The sequence below is a fragment of the Danio rerio genome, chromosome 3, assembly GCF_052040795.2.
Source record: "Danio rerio strain M-AB ecotype USA chromosome 3, GRCz13ab, whole genome shotgun sequence".
NCBI lineage: Eukaryota > Metazoa > Chordata > Actinopteri > Cypriniformes > Danionidae > Danio > Danio rerio.
In genome coordinates, this window is record NC_141023.1 from 54,318,871 (window position 1) to 54,343,202 (window position 24,332).

The 24,332-nt window shown below is 40.9% G+C and overlaps 1 protein-coding gene across 4 annotated transcripts in view; it reads right to left on the reverse strand.

Annotated features, from left to right (window-relative positions):
- The window catches only part of sdk2a (sidekick cell adhesion molecule 2a), a 294,891-nt gene that overhangs the window by 101,872 nt on the left and 168,687 nt on the right, over window positions 1-24,332 (reverse strand). For all 4 annotated transcript variants that reach the window (NM_001446839.1, XM_087242947.1, XM_087242946.1 and 1 more), the window contains exons 2-5: window positions 22,569-22,728; window positions 8,046-8,152; window positions 3,360-3,507; window positions 394-527 (exon numbers count right to left, since the gene is read on the reverse strand). In NM_001446839.1, coding sequence (NP_001433768.1) covers window positions 394-527; window positions 3,360-3,507; window positions 8,046-8,152; window positions 22,569-22,728 — 549 coding nt within the window. The remainder of the gene's footprint in view (window positions 1-393; window positions 528-3,359; window positions 3,508-8,045; window positions 8,153-22,568; window positions 22,729-24,332) is intronic.

Below are 24,332 nucleotides of genomic sequence, written 5' to 3' on the forward strand. Positions count from 1 at the left end.
CACCAACATCTTTCACAAATAGTTGTTTGAGATAACCAAAGTTCCACATTGTTTTGCCACAGACCCATTGAGGGCAAGGTTTTCCTTAACTGTTCTGATGAAAAGGTTAAAAATGTGTTACACATAAATAAATCATAAAACTATGTTTATAATACAACAAATTCTGATTTGTTTACTGTGCTATGAAATCATTATCAACATTTTTAAAAAAAATATTTTGGTCTCAATCATACTATTTTATGTTGAGCTGATAAAAAAATCTACATATATATATATATATATATATATATATATATATATATATATATATATATATATATATATATATATATATATATATATATATATATATATATATATGTGTGTGTGTTGACACGCTAAATCAGAACTCACTTTCTACAGTCAGGATGACGGGCTGGCTGGTCTTGTTCTCTCCGTTCTTGTCGTTGACGGCCTGAGCATAATACCGGCCTGCATCAGGGGCCACGGTGGAGAGGATCACTAAAGTGTTGTCCAAAGTTATGGCTCTAAGATAAGAGTTAATAAGAAAACAGCAGTCAAAAATAGGAAACACAACAAAATGCAACAACTTTTGAAAGTAAAAAAATAATTGTAATGATTTGAACATTTTATTTTTATTATCAAAACAATAAAATGTTTTCCAATGGGCGATACATTTTTTTACAGTAACTAATGAATCTTTAACACTGGAACCACAGAAATGACCATAGCTGACAACCTGACCGCTCATATCAGACTCTACCAAATACATTTTTGGTCATGTCACAATCAGCTGATTTGAAAGTTATCACTCGATTGAATGGGTGTTATCAGTGGTTATCATCTGATATATTTATAGGCCAATAGGAGCCTTTTGTGCTTACTGGTAGGCTCAAAAGGCTGTTGTCATCCATACACATGGTTGGCTGCAAAGTTAAGAAGAATTATTTATATTTTTTATAAAGTTTTCCATTAATTGTATTTTATTAACGTCTATCCCTACCCAAACCCTGAACCCAACCGTCACAGTAATGTAAAAACAGATTTGGGGTCTTCACAATTAGTATAGTTGATAAACAATGTGGAGGGATGATAACAGCCTTCTGAGTGCAGAAGTCCCCTACGGGCCCATATTTATCAGCTGATAAACCACTGATAATGCCCATTCAATCAAGGGATAACATTCGAAGCAGGTGTCATAATTACATTACTTCTATTGACATGGTAGAATTCCTAAATGTCTGTTTAAATTATATTTTATAATGTCATTAGCCTATATATATTTATATATATATATATATATATATATATATATATATATATATATATATATATATATATATATATATATATATATTAATATATAAGTATAGCTGTATATGAGTTACTAGACCACCTGAAAAAGTGTGTACAATTGTCAGTAAAGTGAAAGGGGACACTATACTGTCAATGAGCGTTGTCTGTTGGATGAGATGTTAAACCCAGGTCTCTGGCTAGTGGGAAATATTTAATCACAGTGAAAATGTTGTTTTTAAAAGACATGTCTGAAGTAATATTATGTTTTTGCTTTCAGAATATTCTATTTTTGTGCATATTCAAAAGCATGGGACAAAGTAGTCAATGCTAAAATACAGACAACCCAAGTCTCTCGGAAGCTCCAGGAGTCTACAGAATATTCATAATAGCTCCCTGATGCCTTCGAGTGAAATGTAATGTCTCAAAAATGGGACACACCTCCTGTGGGACCCGCCTGCAAACTACTTTGGCCAGGTTGGGATGTCTGAGAATGAGTGCAATATATGCGCCGAATTGCAAAATTTTTAAATGATTGACCTAGTAGTTCTAGTTCTAGTTACAACTTGTTTTGCGCTCCAAGGTTGGTAATCAATTGAGTTTGCTGTTTTACAATAGAAAAAACTACATTACCCATGATCATCTACACAAAAAAATATAAGAAAGTCGGAGTGAGAAAAAAAGCCAAACCAAATCCAAACCAGCTCCACCCACTGCCATGAAGCACCATAAATAATGTTATCAAGTTAGTATCCCTATGTGCACTAAGCAATAAAATATATATTGGTTTTCAATTCCATTGATTTTTAACCAACAATTGGAAAAAGAACTGCAAAAAAAGTTGGTGGGCACTCTCACACTCTACCACAACTGGCAAGTACGTCAGTAAACAACTCAGAGGCACACACAGAGGCGCTGAGGAAAACTGTTTACGTCCAATAGGTTGGGACGGTAATGTTATTTGCATTGAAGACTCTAGTGGATAAGTGTTTTAGGATTGCTGGAGCTAAAATGCAGGTCATGCGTGAGTGTGTGTGGTTAAATGAGAGTCGACACTTGGAGTGCAGCGAGATTAGAGCCTGTGTATCTGTCAGCACAGGCCTGATCAGCCCAGATTAAACCGACTCCAGCACAATTAGAGTGAGGTCTCTCACAGAGTCCAAACCAAATGCGCCGCGGAATATCAATGCATTGAAAGAACAACAAACAAGCGGCAAACAAATAGTATGCTGTCAGCCCCTCTCACCATCATATAGCACCATTACTGCCGCTCCAGAGAAAGAGAGAGAGAGAGAGAGAGAGACAGAGAGAGAGAGAGAGAGAGAGATAGAGAGAATGAAGGTCTGATCAGCGCCGCTGGAAGCTCAGATGTTTACATAACCCCTGCCTTAGCGCTCAGCTTCGCATTGGGGATTCCTCATGTACTCCAGCTGAAAAACAGTGTCTGAATGTTCTCCAGTCAGTTGGATGGGGAGAGGGAACACAATCGCAAGTGTCCAAAGCCCTCACGTCAGATGTGACAAGCCGGACGATCAGCATGAATTATAGATCATCAAACACGCCGGCTGTTTTTGTTGAGCCTCCTGATGGCGTATGAGGTAAATTGATCTCTGGTGATTACTAAGACCTTTCTAACACGGACTGAGCACGCACACACACACACACACACACACACACATACACACTCGCACACACACGCATGCACACACACAAAGACACACACACACACACACACACACACACACACGTAGGCCGTCTACACTCGCAAAGTCTGCCAATCATCCAAGGTCATCAATAAAAGCCTTTTGTCCACTTTGTTTAATTGGGTCCTGTGTTGCCGACTTCCTCTCTAGCCTTCAATCACGTTTAGTCTAAAGTCAACAGGGGTTCTTATTAGAACAGACTTTATCAATGAGGGTTTCAACAATAAATACACCTAGAGTGTGTCTGGAAGTTCTGGAGTAATTATTCTATGGCACTGCACTCCATTTCTGCAAGGTATAATAGCCCTTCTGTGAGAACGGGAGCCATTAAGCTGACTGATCCACAAATGAAGAGAAGATTACATGCGGCTGCTGGGAGGGATCTTGCGTCCGTCTCTGAACCATGTGATCCCAGGCCTCGGGAAGCTGTGGATTTTCGGAGGTTGGATCAACGCAGCTTCCCCTTGGGAAACCACCTGAGACCGCTCTGCTTCCACAAAGCCCTCCATGTCTGAGAAACAGAGAAAAAGAGAGAGAGGGAACACAAATCAGGATGAAAGGGGAAAAACAAGAACAGAGACACTCTGAGTCATTTGAGAAAGAAAACACAAAGTCCCAATCTTGTAACTCTCATGGCTCTGACATTTAGTGCTAACTTAGTGTGATGTAGCATCAGCTTTTCTATATACTCATTTGATTGTGCTAAATTAGAGTTGAATGCTGTATGGAGCATCAAAACTGCCAATCGAAATGCCATTTTTCTGTTAATCGACCCATGCTGTTTGCATTTGAGTCCTCTCAAATCACAACATCATCGTGTTTAAAGGTACATACTTACAATACTTTGACAAAGGTTCAAGTGTCGAATTCACACAATTGGGAATTTTGAAATGGGTTTACAATAAAAACGACCTGGACTTCTTTAACACCCATATTATACATGGATTGCTTGCTCTCATTTTCTCAATAATATCGATTATTTACTCCTTTCACAGGCAAGTATTAAATACTTGTGTATATGTTTTGATGTGGCCATTACTTATAATGCTTGCAAGTTTCCATTAGTGATGGATCATTCTTGAATGATTCGTTCATTTTGAATTAATCTTTTATGTGACTCCAGAACTTGAGACCTCTCAGGGAGTGATTCGTTCATTCATGCATACGCATATTTGTGTAGATCGGTTAGTTCATTTTTCGAAAACTTCTATTGTGTTTGCATCATTCGTTCATCACATGAAAGAGAGAAGCCATTCCTATGTAGTCAGAGCAATCAACAGATTTGAGCTGTTCATCTCTTCAGTCCTCAGCTTGAGTCGTTCGTTCATCACGTGAAAGCCAGAAGCCAATCTTATGCATTTAGAGCCAGAAAAAGACTTGATTTGTTAATTTCTTGAGTCTTTGGTTTTTAGTGATATCTTTACATGATTGTGATACATCAACAATCTACTTAAAATCTTAGAGGCTCAAAAGTTGAACTATTCATGGGTGTTTCCGGCTCAGACTGTACGCATTGGTTAAGCTTATATAGGACCATTGGTGTTAGGTGAACAAACGACTCAAGTTTGAAAATATAAAAGAAGAAGTGAGCAGTGCTTATTATAGATAGGTTAGTCCCTTTATTAATCTGGGGTCGCCACAGCGGAATGAACCGCCAACTTATCCAGCAAGTTTTTACACAGCAGATGCCCTTCCAACTTAAACCCATCTCAGGGAATCATCCACACACACATTCACACAATACGGACAATTTAGCCTGCCCAATTCACCTGTACCACATGTCTGTGGGGGAAATCGGAGAACACCCATGCGAAGGCAGGGAGAACATGCAAACTCCACACAGAAACTTTAACTGAGCCGAGGTTCGAACCAGCGACCCAGCGACCTTCTTGCTGTGAGGCGACAGCACTACCTACTGCGCTACTGCCTCGCCACCAGGTAAACAATTAATTTTTTTTTTTCTTTCTCATTAGCATTGCATTATATAGTAGCATTCTAGTTATGACTTGTTTGTAGTGTGCTTATTTGGGCTAGTTATAGATGCGTGTATATGCATCTCATAACATTTTAAAGTTATTTAAGCAATTTGAACATAATGACTCAAACAATATTTGTTCATCTCAATGAACAAGACTCAAAGATCTGAGTAAATAAAATAATCCAAACTTCCTATAGCTAGTTTCCATGGCAGTGCATCCTTTATCACAAGACCATAGCTCTGATAATTTATGGATATATTGTACTTTTTTATTTCTGTTATTCCCTTTTCTGCAAATATTGACAAACATAATAATAATCTTAATATTGATAACAAATAACAATCATATTATTTGATCTATGCCTGGTGATGCCACCACCTTAGTAGTGGGAACATATGTTAGTGGCTGCTGGATTTACATGTTAATTCATCAACTTCTCTTGAAATACATGAACGTAAGTGAGATTTACACTAATACATAAATGTTAAGTAGCCTAAACAAGGTGTATCTGATGTGAATAAAGTAAATAAAGTAAATAAATAAATAAATAAATAAATAAATAAATAAATAAATAAATAAATAAAAATAAAAATAAATCAATAAATAAATAAATAAATAAATAAATAAATAAATAAATAAATAAATAAATAAATAAATAAATAATTGACATCAGGGGTATGCTTTAAATCATAAATAGTATGTTTTTCTAATTACCTATGTGTATGTCTCTATCATAAAATAAATGTAATTACTCATAGTCTACACACATTGTGAAGTCTTGCATTGTCTAGCAACTTTAAGAGTTTTCTTCCAGTGAATGTGTTTCTGGTCATTGTTCTTGGGCTGTTTACCTTTTTTGTGGATCTTTGCTGCCTGCCCTGCCCTTATATTTTTTGGATTCTATAATTGTTGGCTGCTTGTCCTGTGAGTGTTTATTAACCATGTGTTTGCACTGTTCAATTGTTGTGTTTGCTGGCATTTGACCATGTTCCTTATTAAAACCTGCTCTAAATTGCAACTCTTCCCTCTAGTAGCACTGGGGGATAGATTCTAATTTGTAATGTTATCATAATTTGACAAAATAATATATTGGATTATTGTCTTTTAAATTGTGGGCTCATGCTATAGGATATTTTGTATAAAACAAAAGACAAAATGTCAGCAGCAGAGAAGTTCTTCCCGCTGAAAAATGTACTACAGTTTATATGATTTTGGGAAGAGGTTGTTAATGTCAGGTACACACATTATGATTTAAGTCCAGATTTTCACCTGCAGAGAGTTTTGTGAAAATCGCTGCCAAATACCTGGAATCTAAAATTATGCAACAGGTTGGCAAGTTGGTGAAATAGATTTGCTATGCTGACTAAAGTCGGGCTCACATTGTGCAATGTTTAATAGTCCTTTGTGATTGTAGGTTGTTAGACTGTACAAACACAATCATCATGTCACACTGTAACATCCCAGCTGTCATAATGTATGACAGGCACAACATGTCAAAAAAAAAAAAAAAAGAAACAAAATAGACACACACAAGAGATTTCATTCTGATTTTTAGAGAATTAACCCAATTCAATCCCCCATGCTACACCACAAGCTACACAAAGGTCATGTTTCAGAACAAAGTATCTCAACTGAAATTTGTAGCTGCATCTGAAACTGCATACGTCCATACTATGTATTATGCTAAAATCAGTATGTGAGCCGAGTTGTATGTCCGAATTTATAGAATTTAAAAAACTGTATGTGGGAAGTACCCAGATAACCTATTACTTATGGCGAGATTCTGAAGTGTGCATCTGATGCATGCTACGCTATCCCATGATGTCCCGCAGGAAAATTCCTGAATATGAGGGAAGTGACACAACTGATACAGGTAGGTCACGTGACCATGACAAAATGGCAGATGTAATATGTCCAAGTTCCATTAATACTACTCACGTTCATACTGTGTAGAACGTACTTTTCTAACGGTCAAGTAATAATTTCTAATATAAACTCAGTACCTACTGAGTAGTGGGCAATTTCAGATGCAGCCTGTATCTTCCTACAAACAGCATGTTCTTTGACCCTGTCATAATACATCGGCAAGACATCATAAACAACACAGTTTCCCTCCATACCTCAATATGTTTTTTTTTTTTTTTTTTTTGCTGTATTGTCCACCTGACTCACTTGAGCATTTCTCTGAAGTGTTTTGATGTTGTTGCACTAACTGTGTCATCAGCTTCAGTGCTCTTTACACTTTACTGCAGGAAAATTTTCTGACAATGACAGAATTTAATCGGAGAAAACTTTTGCTTGTGATGGCCATCTGTTGAATATGTGTCAAAACCAGCAATCTAAAGGTTGAAATTTTTGCCTAGGATTATTGACAATTTTCTAGAATTAATTAGAAAAAATTCACACAATGTGAGCCAGGCTTAAAAAAAAAAAAAAAAATCCTGCATCAGTAGATTCATGTATCATGTAATGTAATTTGTAATCAGAAATATAGTCTCATATATTACACTGCTATAGTAACCTGACTACTTTTAGATTACATTTAGATGACTTTTGTGTTAACAAAACTGAAAATAAATGTAATATAATTTGTAATCAGTTATATAATCTCGTATTTCACACTGCTTTAGTTACCTGACTACTTTTAGATTGCATTTAGATTACTTTTGTGCTAACAAAAATGTAATCTAAAAGTGGTTAGGTTACTAATGCAATGAAATATTTTAAATTATTATTACTGACTACAAATATTGTCATGTAATTTGTATTCAATAACTAATTACAACTCATAAGTAATCTATCCAGGTCTGACTATAAACAACTAATAATGACTTTATTCTCCAAGTTTCGCTCATGCAATCAACCAAAATGGCTAAAAATAATTAGCAGTGATAGAAAGGACTACAGGAGACTGCAAACTAGCAGTAATTAACTATATATATATATATATATATATATATATATATATATATATATATATATATATATATATATATATATATATTAGCCGGTATCTATAGTCATTTAAACTATTGCGATATGAAATGTTTGTTATTGATGTGAAACTTACAGGCGACCTGGAGTTGTGAACTCCTCTGCATCAATGCTCCCACTCTGTTCCTGACAATACATCTGTAGAAGCCTGCATGAGAGCGGTCCAGCGATGGAATTACATACCTGGTGAAAGAAAATGACAATCCCATCAACTACTGTTTGCTACTTTCCATACTTAGCAGGGGAGCTTCCAGCAGGCCCGAAAAAACACAGACAAAAACAAATGGCCTTTGATCCAGAAAAAGACTATTTATCAGTCCATAATTAATCATACATTGTCAGCGTCTGCTCGAGTGCAGATCAGACTGCAACACTCAGCCCGCTCAGGACGTCCGTGAGAAACCTGTTGAAGCAAGAACCCTCATCAACAATAGATAGGAGTCCTCAGGCAGCCCTGATGCTGTGATCGTAACAAAACACTGGAGAGACCATTAACACTTCAGATAGAACAAAGCAGAGAAATATTTATGTGGATGTGGGTTGGATTATGGACGAGGCCAGTGCCCTGGAGCCTTGGACTAACAGAGACCAGCAAAAGCATCAGTCTGCAAGACCATCAAAGGAAGCTGAACATCAGAAAGTATGGAGCCAATGGTGTATGCTGACCAGTGGTCCGATCACTGGAGCCTAGGGGCACTAACCAGGGAGACACCACTAGGTCTCTTCATGACACTTACAAGTAAATCCCTTAAAGTCAGTCTATGCTCTAAATGCATTAATGTTGTTGACAGTGATTCATACATTTATGTTTAAATTTTGACTGCTTCATTAAAGTTATATATTTGGTCTTTTTGTGTGTTTTTTTTTTTTTTTGGGGGGGGGGGGGGGGTGTTGTTGTTGTTGGACAGAACAAAAAAAAGATCACACAGGAAAGCATGAGATGGAATAAAGGGAACAGAATCCGCACTCAACGACCTTGAGTTGGTAATCAAACTTGGATCACCAAAGGCACAGTTATGCTAGAAGTCGGCATTGCTGACCGCAAGGTTACCACCACCAACTGACCTCGAAGTTTTTTTTTTTTTTTTTAAACAAAGCCTTTACCTTGTACTTTCAGTGAAACTTTAGATTTCAGTCTGGTGTTTTGTGCTGAGATTCTATGATCATTTGTCTGGTTAAACATTGTCCTTCTCATTCACAGTAGCTGACTGCAAGTTCACATTCAGATCTGTCTCAATCTAATCAACATCAAATGAATAGAACCTACACTTCTCTTTCAATAACTGAGTTCTGAAATTGTGCTGCGAATGCACATAATGAATGTTCTTTCATACAGTATATAACAATGTCACATATCAATGTTGATATACACTGTAAAAAATTCAGTTCAACACAATTGATTTGTGTTGATACAACAAGAAATTATAAATAAGTTATTATTTATAACAAATTAAAGTAGATTTAACATAAAACCAATTTAGTTGTTTAATTGTTAACCTTTTCACAGCCTTTTCTGGCCCCTGAAGCATACAATCACACCGGTGTGATTAGAACATTCAGAGTGCACGTCATCAACTTCTAAAATTCAAATTTGACAGCACACGCTAAGATACAGAAAGAGGTGTGTAGCGCTTGTCATAAATCACTATTTAACGTTGCTTTAACATAAATAAAAAACATTCATATTAGGTTTCAGACATTCAAATACTCATAACTACAAGCAAAACATACCAATTAAGGTTTGTAAAATACATGCGGATGTCTATGGAGACATTTAAAAAGCTTTGTTTCTCCTGTCACTACACTGATGTGATGCTTGTGTTTGCTGCTTCTTCACTTCTATGTGGATTTAGTACTACTTCATGAAAAGCATAAATCCCCTTACAGCATAAAAGTGATTGACAGGAAATTCCATCAATGGTAGGAAAGATTTATGTCCCATAAATATCCAAAAGCCTTGTGAACGGTAGATAAATAGTTAACAATTTTGAAAGTTTGTAGGTATGAATGAGAGGTTCTGAACAGTCCCTGGAAATGGGTTATTTATGTCCTTTTAACATTTGCTATTGTAGTCATGTACGCTGTTGAAACAAAAAGAAAGAACTGGGCCGTCATCATGAAAACATGAAGCACACAGTGTGTTTTTACACCTACGCACAGTCACGAGGCTGTGGCAAGACCTATTAGTTAAATGGAGTGATAAAAAGAGTGCCGAGCATGTGGGCAGCGGTGCTTTTACTCAACCAGTCAACGCAGCCTCATTTTTACACCGCTAGCTTCTTTTCCGATCCTTTAGTTTTTCTCTATTACCAGTCACAGTTTAAGTATGACCTGCTGAAGTGAATTCCAGCTCTTTCTTTGATCGGTGAACGTGGGGAATACAAAGAAGAGAGCAGGTCCCCACTCGCTGAGAAAGGAAACTATGCAAACGAGCACACTCACACACACACACACACGTTCCAGCATATGAGAAGTAGGAGACTGCTGGGAAGTGTCAGTCACCAGGGATCTTTTGGAGATGCTCTCTGGACTGCGTCGAGACTGCTGAGATTGTGTTGACTGACAGGTAAAAAGGCCTTGGCAAGCACAAACCTCAGCGAGAGGCAAGAAAACATCTGACTCGACCCTTACTTAAAACTAAGCACTGCGGGGAGGATAGACTTCAGCTATTAGTGGAACTTATCCACCTTTTCCCTACACCCCATGGCGTTTTGTATGAATTACAGGAGTAACTTTCTTTAACTGTAAACAATTCAGTCATGTTTTATTCTTTTTTATGCATACAATGTGGATCATTCTTTCACAGTGCATCTAAAGCAAAGTTTTCATTACCATTATATGACATCCCCCTCACTCTATTGACACACTCGCTCCTCTTGAGAGTAATGTTATTTAGGCCCTTGTTGACGTGAACATAGATATTTTTTTGAGACCGCGCCTGCAGCTTGATGGCGTACTGGACCATGTCTGATTCAAGAGTCTACACTTAACTGATGATTGATTATAAAGTGCGGTTGATATTCTGTCTGTTGATATTCTGGGAGAGAGTCCGGAAATTATTAGATCCTTGAGCCCTGGGCTCCTTCTCATAGCAGGGCAAAAGGAAAGTTTGAGCTCAGATAGATTCCGAGAACTCCCCTAACTTTTTCATGGCTACTGACAGAATATAGGATAGCTATAGAGACATACAGTTGACGTCAGAATAATTAGCCCACTCTAATTTTTTTTCTTCTTTTTTAAATATATCCCAAATGATGTTTAACAGAGCAAGGAAATGTTCATAGTGTGACAATATTTTTCTGGAGAAACTCTTATTTGTTTTATTTTGGCTAGAATAAAAGCAGTTAATAGTATAATTTTTATTATTATTCAGAATTTTTTTAATGTCAAAATTATTAGTCCCTTTAAGCAATATTTTTTTTTTTTCAGTAGTCTACAGAACAAACGTTCGAGGTTACAGAAGTAACCCTTCGTTCCCCGAGGAGGGGAACGGAAGTGCCATGAATGGGAGGATTCGGATCAGAAGCCGCTTATCTGGAGAGTATTGAACGGGCCAATGAATGAAATTAATTGGCAGCGTAAGCTTGCGCAGGTGTGCGACATCTGCAATTATCTCAGCATATAAGCACACCTGAAGCCAGCAGACGCCATCCTTTTAAGCTGAAGAGACTTTCAAACAGCTAAGGGACAGTCATTATGGCGACGGAATATGGCACTTCCGTTCCCCTCCTCGGGGAACGAAGGGTTACTTCTGTAACCTCGAACGTTCCCCTTCGGTTGGGGAACTTCAGTGCCATGAATGGGAGAATATGGAAAGCGCCATAATGACTGCACCTTACCAACACCCCCGATGAGGAGATAGTCAAGCAAGCGTGACGCACCCACATCATGGGGGGCGCGGTCCTCCAACGTGTCCCTGGCCCTAATTTATCCTACTTCAACAGAAGTTTTACGGATTTAGATATATTTTTTGGGAAGTCGTGAGCATCTAGATAATTCTAGGAAATACGACAGTACGTTGGGAAGCGTGCAATCCCGATAGGGAGGACGCTGCGGAGGCCATCCGTTACCCAAGGGGGGGATAGATGGCAGAATTTACCTATGGACTAGCCCTAAAAAGGGGGAGTACGCATAGCAAAAGAGTGGTTAGCGGAGAGGGAAGACACGGGTCCGCCCAGGGGGGGGACTTAACCGTGGCGGAATAAGCATATGGGATCGCCTAGTGGGGATCACGCATAGCAGGCACCTATACCCAAAACGCGGGCTGACCAGCGGGCAGACCTACAACGTAGTGGGCCAGCAAGTGACTCCTCCGCTGAGTCAGTGCTGGGGGCCACGGAGGAATCTGCAGGGCTCACCTGACGGGGAACTTTACTGACAGATAAAAAAGGCGCACGTACCTCCGTGTTTAGGGAGAATGGCGCCGCAAGCGTGTTTCAACACCCTACCGAGTTGTCTCCTCAATCACCAAAGGGTTACCTAATACCCTTGAGGAAACCGGCTCCACTCGCAGATTGTAAAACCTTGCAAATGTGTTGGGTGTCGCCCAGCCCGCAGCTCTACAGATGTCTGTTAGAGAGGCGCCGCGTGCACGCGCCCAAGAGGATGCAACGCTCCGAGTGGAGTGTGCACGTACTCCCGGGGGACACGGCTGACCTCGACTCGAATAAGCGAGTGAAATGGCATCCACAATCCAGTGGGATAATCTTTGTTTCGATACGGCACTTCCCTGCTGCCGACCGCCATAACAGACAAAGAGCTGCTCAGATGATCTAAAATTCTGAGTACGGTCCACATAAATGCGCAGAGCGCGAACTGGACAAAGTAAAGAAAGGGCTGGGTCTGCCTCCTCCGGGGGCAGCGCTTGCAGGTTCACTACCTGATCTCTAAAGGGGGTGGTAGGAACCTTGGGCACATAACCGGGGCGGGGTCTCAGGATAACGTGAGAGTAATCCGGCCCGAATTCCAGGCACGAGTCACTGACCGAAAATGCCTCCAGGTCCCCGACCCTCTTGATGGAGGCCAACGCAACCAGCAGAGCTGTCTTCAGGGACAGAAATCTTAGAGATACTGATTCGAGTGGCTCAAAGGGATCGGATCGCAGACTCGTGAGAACGAGGGCGAGATCCCAAGAGGGCATGAGAGGGGGGCGAGATGGATTAATTCGCCTAGCACCCCTAAGGAACTGGATGACCAGGTTATGCTTTCCCACGGTGCCGCCAGCTACCGCGCTATGATAAGCGGAGATGGCGGCCACGTAAACCTTGAGAGTGGAGGGCGACAGCCTGCTGTCCAACTTCTCTTGAAGGAAAGAGAGCACAACACTAATCTGGCAATTTCGGGGGTCTTCTCTGCGAGAGACGCACCATTCAGTGAATAGACTCCACTTCAGGGCGTAGGCGCGCCTCGTGGAGGGGGCTCTAGCCTGAGTGATGGTATTAACCACCGCAGTCGGTAGGTTACCTAAGTCTTCCTTGCGTCTAGGGACCACACGTGGAGGTTCCAAAGATCGGGGCGAGGGTGCCAGATGGTGCCCTGTCCCTGAGAGAGTAGGTCCTCTCTCAAAGGGATCCGCCAGGGGAGGGCCGTCGCGAGGAGTGAGAGCTCTGATATCCAGGTCCGGTTGGGCCAAAGGGGCGCAACTAGCAGAACCTGTTCCTCGTCCTCCCTGACCTTGCACAGAAACTGCGCGAGCAGGCTCACTGGGGGAAACGCATACTTGCGCATGCCCCGAGGCCAGCTGTGGGCCAGTGCATCCGTGCCGAGAGAGCCCTCGGTCAGGGAAAAAAACAACTGGCAGTGAGCGTTCTCGGGGGAAGCAAACAGATCGATCTGGGCCTCCCCGAATCGCGCCCATATCAGCTGAACAGACTCGGGGTGGAGTCTCCATTCTCCAGGGCGTAACAGCTGTCGTGAGAGCGCATCGGCTGTATGATTGAGCGTGCCAGGGACGTGAATGGCGCGCAGCGATTTCAGCCGCGGGTGACTCCAGAGGAGCAGACAGCGGGCGAGCTGAGACATGCGGCGAGAGCGCATACCCCCCATGCGGTTGATATACGCCGCCGCCGCCGTACTGTCCGTCCTGACCAGCACGTGTTGCCGCTCCAGCACCGGTAAAAAGCGGTGGAGAGCGAGGAACACTGCCAACAGCTCTAGGCGATTGATATGCCAATGTAGCTGGGCACCCTTCCAGAGGCCCGCAGCCGCATGCCCGCGACACACGGCCCCCCAACCCGTGTTGGAAGCGTCTGTTGAAACAACAACATGGCTGGACGCCTGTCCTAGAGGCACACCGGCCTGTAGGAACGAGGGGTCGTTCCAAGGGCTGAGGGCGCGGCGACACAGCGCAGTAACCGAGACCCGGTGTGTGCCCGCGTGCCATGCGCGTCTGGGGACCCGATCGTGAAGCCAGTGCTGAAGTGGTCTCATATGGAGCAACCCGAGCGGCGTGACGGCGGCTGCGGATGCCATATGCCCCAGGAGCCTCTGAAAGAACTTCAGTGGGACCACTAGTTTGCTGTCGAGCTCCCTCAGACAGTTCAGCAACAGGCGAGCGCGTACCTCGGAGAGGTGCGCTACCATGGTGATCGAGTCCAGCTCCATCCCGAGAAAAGAAATCCTCTGCACGGGGGCGAGTTTGCTCTTTTCTCGGTTGACCTGAAGCCCCAGTAGGCGGAGATGCCGAAGCACCTCGTCCCTGTGCATAATCAATTGCTCCCGCGAGTGGGCTAAAATCAGCCAGTCGTCGAGATAACTGAGTATGCGAATGCCCGCGAGCCGAAGGGGCGCTAGGGCACCCTCCGCGAGTTTGGTGAAGACCCGCGGAGACAGAGAGAGCCCGAAGGGGAGGACCTTGTACTGCCACGCTCGACCCTCGAACGCAAACCGCAGAAATTGGCGGTGGCGTGGAACAATGGAGACATGGAAATACGCGTCCTTCAGGTCTATGGCTGCAAACCAATCCCGAGGACGAACGCATTGGAGAATGCGCCTCTGCGTGAGCATTCTGAACGGCAGCTTGTGCAGACAGCGGTTCAAAACGCGCAGATCTAGGATTGGCCGTGACCCACCGCTCTTTTTGGGTACGATGAAGTATGGGCTGTAAAACCCACTCTCCATGTCGGCTGGAGGAACCGGCTCGATTGCACCCTTCGCCAGGAGGGCAGCAATCTCCTCTCGCAAGACAGGGGCGGACAGGGGGTTGACCCTGGAGAAATACACGCCCGTAAACTTGGGGGGCCGTTTCGCAAACTGAATCGCGTAACCGAGTCTGATTGTGCGTATGAGCCACCGCGAGGGGCTGGCCCGCGCTAACCAGGCAGGCAGAGCCCTCGCTAATGGAGTCATCGCTACAATCGCTGACGTACCAGCGGTGGGGCAGCGCGGAGTGGGTGTGCTGATCCGGGAAGCACGAGGGTCCCGCGGAAGAGCTGGAGGAGAGCGATTCGCTCTGGCTCCGCACCCTGACTCCGGAGAGGGGGCTGGAGGGCTGAGGGAAGGGAGACCGTCCCCCCAGCGCTCGTGAGCCACTGGCGAAGCACGTAGAGTCTGCGAGCCGGAAGGCAGCGCGTCCCGGACTGGCAGAACTCGTGCAGTCACATCCGGGGAAGGGAAAAAGTGCTCTTTTACTGATGTTTTGGTGGCACTGAAAAGTACCGTTGTTATCGGGGCCCCGCCCTCCAGCGGGGAAAGAGCAAGTTTCCTCTTCTCCGGATGGCCTGTCTCAGGGATGCTTCGCGGTCCGTTTACCGGACTTAACGGCGCCCTGGGCAGGAGGGGCTGCCTGCTTTCGAGGTGAACGCCGCGCCCGCTTGGCCGGAGGCGCAGGCGGGGGCGGGGCAGCACTCGTTGGCGGGCGCCCTCGGCGAGGAACAGCGGAGGTGGATGGCTCGGCGGGCGGAGCGGGCTTACGGCCACGCCGATAGATGACATTGCCCATCGCATCCGACTGCTCTTTCACCGCCTTGAATTCCTGGGTGAATTCACCGACGGTGTCGCCGAACAGGCCAGCCTGGGATATGGGCGAGTCAAGAAAGCGAACTTTGTCAACGTCGTGCATATCGGCCAGGTTTAGCCAGAGGTGGCGTTCCTGAACCACAAGTGTGGACATCGTCCTCCCCAGCGCACACGCGGCGGACTTAGTAGTCCGAAGAGCATAGTCGGTCGCGGTGCGCAGCTCATGTAATAAGCTTGGGTTGGACCCGCCCTCGTGCAGCTCGGCCAGCGCCTGCGCTTGGTAGCGCTGGTAGGTGGCCATCGTGTGCAAAGCAGAAGCAGCCTGGCCCGCAGCCTTATAAGCTCTGGCTCCGAGGGAGGCAGACAACCTACAGGCTTTGGACGGGAGGCGGGGCAAACCCCGCCACGTAGAGGCGCCGCGCGGACAAAGATTGACCGCGATAGCGCGCTCCACTGACGGGATCGCCTCATACCCCCTGGCAGCTCCGCCGTCAAGGGCGGTGAGGGCGGAGGCACTCGCAGCACGGGCAGAGAAAGGTGCCCTCCAGGACTGCGTGAGCCTACTGTGCACTTCCGGGAAGAAGGGGACGAGAGGCTTCGAAGGCTTCGCCTTCTGGTCCTCTACGTAGCACCCATCTAGTCGGTCCGGCCGCGGAGCTGGGGGATAAACCATCTCCAACCCCACGGCCGAAGCAGCCCGGGAAAGCACGGCTAACATGTCCGCTTCAGGATCCGATTTGACAGCGCTCACCTGCCCGGAGGGGGCGAGCGGGTCCGGATCTTCGTCGGACAGTGAAAGCCCACCCTCCGATGCCGCGGAGGACATCTGATCTCCGGTGTCAGCGAGTGTGAGAGCTACCATCTGGTTAGACGGATCACTCTCACCACCCGAAGCTTGGATGGAGCGCCGTGAGGAGCGAGAGGTCCGCGAGCCCGTGGGCGGCGGATTACCTCCCGCTGAAACCCTCAGATCTGCCCGAGCGCCCGCTGCTTTTTTAGAACAGGAGGCAACTGGGGTGGCTCGCTCTCTTGCGAAAGTTAGCCGCGATCTTAGCTGTGCAACGGTCATGGCATCGCAATGACGACATGAACCGCCCGCGAGCACCGCATTAACATGCTGGACCCCCAAACATGAAATGCAGTGATCGTGTCCATCATCCGGAGACAGGAAACGCCCGCATCCAGAAACGCACAGTCGGAGCGCCATCCTGAAAAGGACGTGCTGCACGACTGTGTTGCTCTTTTAGGAAAGTTGCAACTATACGCACCGCTCTGGAGGACCGGACCCAAAGAACCGCAGGCAAGGGAGTAACCCAGCTCGACCGTCTGCCACCGCGAAGACCCACTCTGGACCGGGAGACACACTCGTTCGCTCTGAAGTGCTGATCAGCAAGAGGAACCCTCATCGACTCACTCAGAAAGGATCTGAAGCGAAAAGGATGGCGTCTGCTGGCTTCAGGTGTGCTTATATGCTGAGATAATTGCAGATGTCGCACACCTGCGCAAGCTTACGCTGCCAATTAATTTCATTCATTGGCCCGTTCAATACTCTCCAGATAAGCGGCTTCTGATCCGAATCCTCCCATTCATGGCACTGAAGTTCCCCAACCGAAGGGGAACCATGGTTACACAATAACTTGCCTAATTATTCTAACCTGCCTAGTTAACCAAAATATCCAAGTTAAGTATTTAAATGTCACTTTAAGCTGTATAGAAGTGTCTTGAAAAATATCTAATCATATGTTATTTACTTTCATCATGGCAAAGATAAACTAAATCAGTTATTAGAAATTAGTTATTAAAGGGCACCTAGGCAACCTCTTTTTTTTCAGGTTTAAAGTGTTTTGCGTCTTCAGAATGTGTATGTAAAGTTTCAGCTCAAAACACCCATGAGATTTTTCATTATATTTTTTACAAGATCCTTTTTTTAAAACATTTTTCCATCACGTTTAGTCGTACTGCGCCTTTAAGGATAGTCCGCCCTGCCCACCGTTTCTACTTGCCTTTCTGCGAGCCTTAATCTCCTCCCTGGGCTGCGTCAGACAACAGACAGACAGACTTAGGAAGAGGATCTCACTTAGCGTTCATAAGAAATTCTACTGTAAGAACTTTACCAATGAGTATTTGTTGTGGAGATGCATCCATGAGTCACACACACAATGTCAATGTACAAAGTTCACGCGTGAGCGCACACAAATAACAAATAAACACACACACATACAGACACGAAAGAGAGCATTTGACAGACAGAGAGCATTTAGCTTCCCACTCTTTTTGCACACATATGTGACAGGATACAAGCTAATCTTCACTGCTGTATGGATATCTGTTGTGTTACTGTACAAAATAATTCTGATTTAACGTCCACAAATCGAGATTGAAGTGTCCTCCTTTAGAATTGTTCTGCGGGTGGACCACACTCCTATGTCAAGTTGTGGTCGGTCTGAAAAACGATCAAATTGGTTCACCCTTTTTATGCTGTTAAATTGAAAAAAAAAAAAAAAGAACTGGGTGTGTTTATTTCACCCCAATATGACGGTCTATACACTGTACCAACATATATGTCTGTCCAAACATCTTGAAAAGTAGACTTTTCACAATAGGTGCCCATTAAAACTATTTCGTTCAGAAATGTGCTGAAAAAACTCTCTCTGTTAAACATAAACTGGGGAAAAAAATAAACAGGGGGGGCAAATAATTCTGACTTCAACTGTATACTTCTTAATAAGAGCTTGTCTATGGTGCCAATTTGTCATGGTCAATTTAATTATAATGTGTGTTTTTGGACTGTGGAAGGACACCAGGGAACTTGGGGGAAACTCAAGCGAGCATGGGAGAAACATGTAAACACTTTAAACCTAACCATCACAGTAGCATGGTCATTGCCTTAGTGGATGGTACAATGTCCCCTACAGATTGGACCTGGTCCAGTACATCATCGTGCTACAGACATCTTGATTTTTTTCTCAAATGAACATGTAAAAATGCACTGTGACGCATGCTGATGACACAAACCAGCATGTGGACATAAAAGAGATTGACCATAAGAACAGAGGTGGATTACCATCCCTTGGTGTGAACAATGCAGAATATGCAACGTATTTGCCTCAAACATGCAGAATTTGCCCAAATTGCATTTTTTTTTTTTTTTTTTTTGCATTTAGTGGTGACCCAGCTATGTTGTCAATGTGTTGTCAATGTGCCAATCACAAAGACAGGCATCACAAACAGCATGCACATTGTCATCATGAGACAAAATTTTGGTTGTCATGGTAACATGACCACACTGTACTCGGAGTTTTGAAAAATCTTTACCCTGGCCAGAGTTTTCAAAAAAGTTTCAGCTTCAGTCACCTGAGGCTGTACAAAGCCAAATCGTCATCTTAAAATTATAAGGTTATATCTTAAATTTTTAAAATTGAGTTACATTCTTATCACATCTTATTTACATTATGTAATGTTGTTTTTAAAAAATGTTTACATTTAAAGACTTTTTATTTAAAAAACAAAAAAGGTTTCAAAAAAGTCAAACTTTCGCTTGGCTCTATCCAATCCAATCAGCCTTTCGAATGTACACACGAGGACTAATCAGTATCAGCTTTATTTGCCTTTCTGTCGGACTGCTTTGTTTACAGCAGGAAAGATCAGAAAAAAAAATACAAAATTAGAATGCTGCACCACACACAATTGAGAATAAATTTCACTGTCGACTATTTTATAGACGATCTTGTCAAGGACAGCAGTCTAAATTCTAAGCATTCTTAATTCCAGGTAAGTTTTTTAAATTTTTTTATTTGTTTTGTTTCTTAATTACAACAATACATATGACCATATTAATTAGATAAAATTCATGTTTGCACTGGACAAAATATTTAGCACATTTGTGTGCTTAATTTGAACAAGAAAAAAATATTCATGCTAAAACATTAAATAAATGTTACAGAAAGAAAAAAAAAAACTTTCTCAGGTATCAACATTTTTTTTTTTTATTAAATTAATAAGCGAACTGATTGTATTTCTTGAAAAGTAATGCTTCAATGAATGATCTGCCATATAGAACCTCATAATTCCAAGTGGAAAATGACTTTTTAGAAATAGAAGCCTCTATTTGCATTTGTTCTGTTTGTTTTTATCCTAGTTTGCAAATTTAAGATAATTTTGATCAATTGAATTTAGAGTACATTTAGGGTCTCTGTCATGTTAATATATGAAAAAGAACTGTTACATGCATATTGTATATGTGGAAAACAAAAACTTTGAAGGTCAATATCTCAAAATCCTTTAGAACGTAGACAGAACCTTATAATAGCAAGGCGACAAACTGCATACATTATAGCTTATTGATTCCACAGCCTTATTATTTAAAATTATTTTTATCAGTAAAATGGAAGTTCCTAATCTCATAATTTGAAACGCAGCAGCCATCTGCAGAAAAATATGGATAATGAAAAAGCAAATATCCAAATCAGAACCAGAAATGAAAGAGTACATCTGGAGTCCCATGGTCACCATGTAAAAAGAATGCGAACAAAGGAAACAGCTCACTGCGACCAGACAGAGAGAGAGAGTAAAAAAAAAAAATAAATAAAAAAAACACTTTGCCTTTTCAAATATAAATATTACATAGCTCTCAAAGCTATTGAAAATAATTCACATGGTACTCGGCTACCTGCTCTTTCTTGATGGATAATTCCGAACTGCCTTCACCAGGGATACAACATTTATGCAGAATACATAAAGCAAAACATGGAGGACAGGGATCACTCAGGAAATACATCTCATTCTCATTTAATGCGCGCTGAGAGGCAATATGAGTGTGATTTCATGGCTGTGTCGGGAATGAGGCGCTACGACTCAAGAGGATTACAATACACAAATGACATCGACTTGCTAAAAAGAGAGGAGAGACATTGTTTAAATGAATAGCAGAAAAGCGGAATGAAATTTGCAGCAATTGGAACTGCGATTAATGTTGTATCTGGGATGGTGATGAAGCTTTTTGAAGGATAAATGCATGTTTTAGATAAAAAAAAATTAAGGCACTTTAGGGACCCAGGGTTTATTCAAACTGAATTATTATTAGTTTTTCATAGTCTCATTGTTATTTGAAGGTTATTTTAAAATGGTCCTTCAAACTTTTTTTGAATATGAGTCTTTATTTTTAATTTCTACTTTCCAAATGCCTTATGAATAGTTAATATTGCTTTATGAATATTCAATAAAAATCAAATAATTATTAGAACATTTGTGAATAGTTTAAGATTAATCAAGAAAAGAATTGCGCATAATTTTTGTTCAAGATGTGATGTTGTTTTTCTGTGTGTGTGTGTGTGTGTGTGTGTGTGTGTGTGTTTTTAAAATTGGCATTTTTGGATGGCATTGGACACATTCTTTTTGTGTAAATGTCAAAATTAAAATGTCATTTCCATCGCCATCACACATTTTTATTAAACAAAATCCATCATCTGAGATGTGACATTATGCCGGGGATGTTTACGACTTAAAAAAGTCCTTAGATCCATATATCTTTGCTATCAGACATTATAGGTAAACAGATTAAGTGTAAAAAGTATTTTCAACACTGCAAAAACTCCTGTTTATTTCTTAGAGTTAATGCATTTACTAACATGAACTAATCATGAACAACACTTGTACAGCATTTATTAATCATAATTGAACATTTACAAATGTATTGTTGACATCAAAGTCCTTTTGAAAACTCCTTTTAATATAAAAAAATATTCCTTCTGTCGAGTGCTGTAAGAACATTGTTTAAATCAGCCTATAGGCTCAACAGTCGGGCACACTGCTGTTAGTGTTGTCACTATTGTCTAGCAACCCATGCGTGCATTTGTTTTGAACCAGGTGTGCAATACCTAGTTGAACCTCTGGGTTTCAAACTTACATACTGCACCTTTAAATCAAGGAGCATTTTCTAGACAAGAAAAAAAATATATATATATTGTCTTGTTTTCAGAAATATTATGTCAAAATTAAGTTAGGTAAGTTTGTCCTTAAAACAAGCAGAATAATATACCAATGGGGTAAGCAAAGAAATGTTATTTCAAAGTGAAAACAAGATTATTTTGCCTACCCTGTTGGGCAAATTATTTAGCTTTTTTAAGGAAAAACACTTAATTATTACATTATTTCCAAAAAAAAAAAAAAAAAAGACCATATTCAAAGAGTTTACATGCAAAAACCTCTAAATGCCGTAATATTTAAAATTTATATTTTTTTTTCAAAATTAGCATTTTTCTCAGACTCTTGTGTGTAAGCTCAGAAATTTTACATTTATAGTCATGATTAAGCTTTCTTTATATATATATATATATATATATATATATATATATATATATATATATATATATATATATATATATATATATATATATATATATATATAATTTTAGGAGAAAATTTCAGATGACATTTGTGTTTTTGCAACTGAACTGATTTTTTTTACTTGTCTTGAAAATTCTTCTTGATTTAAAAATTTTTAGATATTTGGATTACAAACAAGACAATAAATATGAGTAAGAAAAACAGTTACTTGGTAGTTAATGTACTGTAGTCTGCAGGGCCGAATGTGCTTATATTTGCATAAACACTCATACAACATTGGGAAAATAGAAAGAGTCACCTGTACTCCAGGGAAAAACGTGTCAACTCGGTGCCATTGTAAAGCCATTTGAACTCCAATGGCCAACTACCCTCAGCCATGCAGGTGAGAACAACACGGTTTCCCTCCAGGTGGATCTGGGTGGCCACTGGCTCCATCTTAAAATATGGTGGGACGTCATCTGGAGACAGAGAGGGAGAGAAAGAAAGAGGCTTAACATGTTTCTCCCAAGTAGGACATGTTCCTAGATCAACGTACTTGTTATTCCTGAGACAACATTTCTGTCGACCAATCCGATACAAGGGTGAGATTTAGAAACAGGCTTAGGGCTGTAGACTACATTTACATGTATTCGTTTTAGCAGAAGCTTTTATACACAAAGCAACTTACAAAGCAGAATAATACACACAGATTAATCCGGATAGAAAACAATACATGTTGTAGCATGTAGCAGTCAGTTTGAGCTGTTTTTTCAGTCTGACATCCCAGTTTCTGAGTTCAAACACTCTATCAGATGGCAAAAGTGAACAACAAGCAGTACTAATACACTCTAGGTATGGTGTAATTCTGGTGAAATTCATGATGGTAATGTTTACTATAATCTCAGATGGCCAGACAGTGATTCATCTTTATAAATTGTTAAAATAGTAGCTGTTTCTTTATGTGCATTTTTAAATATTGCATCAAAAAAAGCTTAATGAAAATTCCAAGATTCTTATACGTTTCAAAAATGCACATAAAAAAAAAAAAAAACAGGTCAACAGGTGTTCGTTAAAACAAGTTATTTAAATAGGCTGAAACAACACAATTCTTGAGTTTTTTTTTTTTGAGAGGACAGCTTAATTGTTTTATGTTCAATCCATTTAAATTATCAAAAACTAATAGATTAACAAGAAATCCTTTATATTGTCCCAACAAAAATCTATAATTTTTTAGTGCACAGTATAAACAATATACACTGTCAAAAATTATATGATCAATCAGTTATGACAGTATATATTTTTAATCTATTGTAACTTATTAAACTACATTAATCATGTTCTAACTTAATTTTATGAGTTAGGCATGCTGTTTTAAGTCAGTTTTACATAATATAAGTTCAATAGACTAATAAAGTTCTTTGGGTTTTTCCATTTAAAGCAGTGTTACGAAGCAGTGCACAATTATTTTTGGAGCTTTGTATGGTAACAAACGAGCCACTGAAGTTATTGATATTTTGACAATGTTTTTGAATTAGTTTCTAAACATTGAATGTCTCTGGACACTTATTGGCTAGGAAGTAAGAGAGCTCTCAGACTTCTAGAAAATCATAACTTGTGTTAGGAAGATGAGCAAAAGTCACAGGGGTTTGAAATTACATGAGGGTGAATTATTATTAACAGAATTTTCATTTTTTAAAACCCCTGCCTTATGTTTAGGGCTATCAAAACAAATAACAATAGCAATAAATGTCTATTTACAGTTTATTTGTAAAATTGCTTCATAATAACATTAAAAAAAACATTGTTTTATATAATAACAACACTTCATTATCAGTTATTTGTTGCTTTAATTAGTTTTTGGCTAGTACTGGTTAAAGATTGTTTGTTTTTTATCTTTTTTTTGTGGTATTTAAAATGTATTTGATTTGTAATATTTATTTATTTGTTTTATATGTATTGTTTTTTTTATATTTTTTGTAATTAGATTTTTTTTTGTTTTATTATTATTATTATTATTATTATTATTTATTATTATTTTATTTATTTATTTATTTATTTATTTTTTTGGACCATTATCACATTC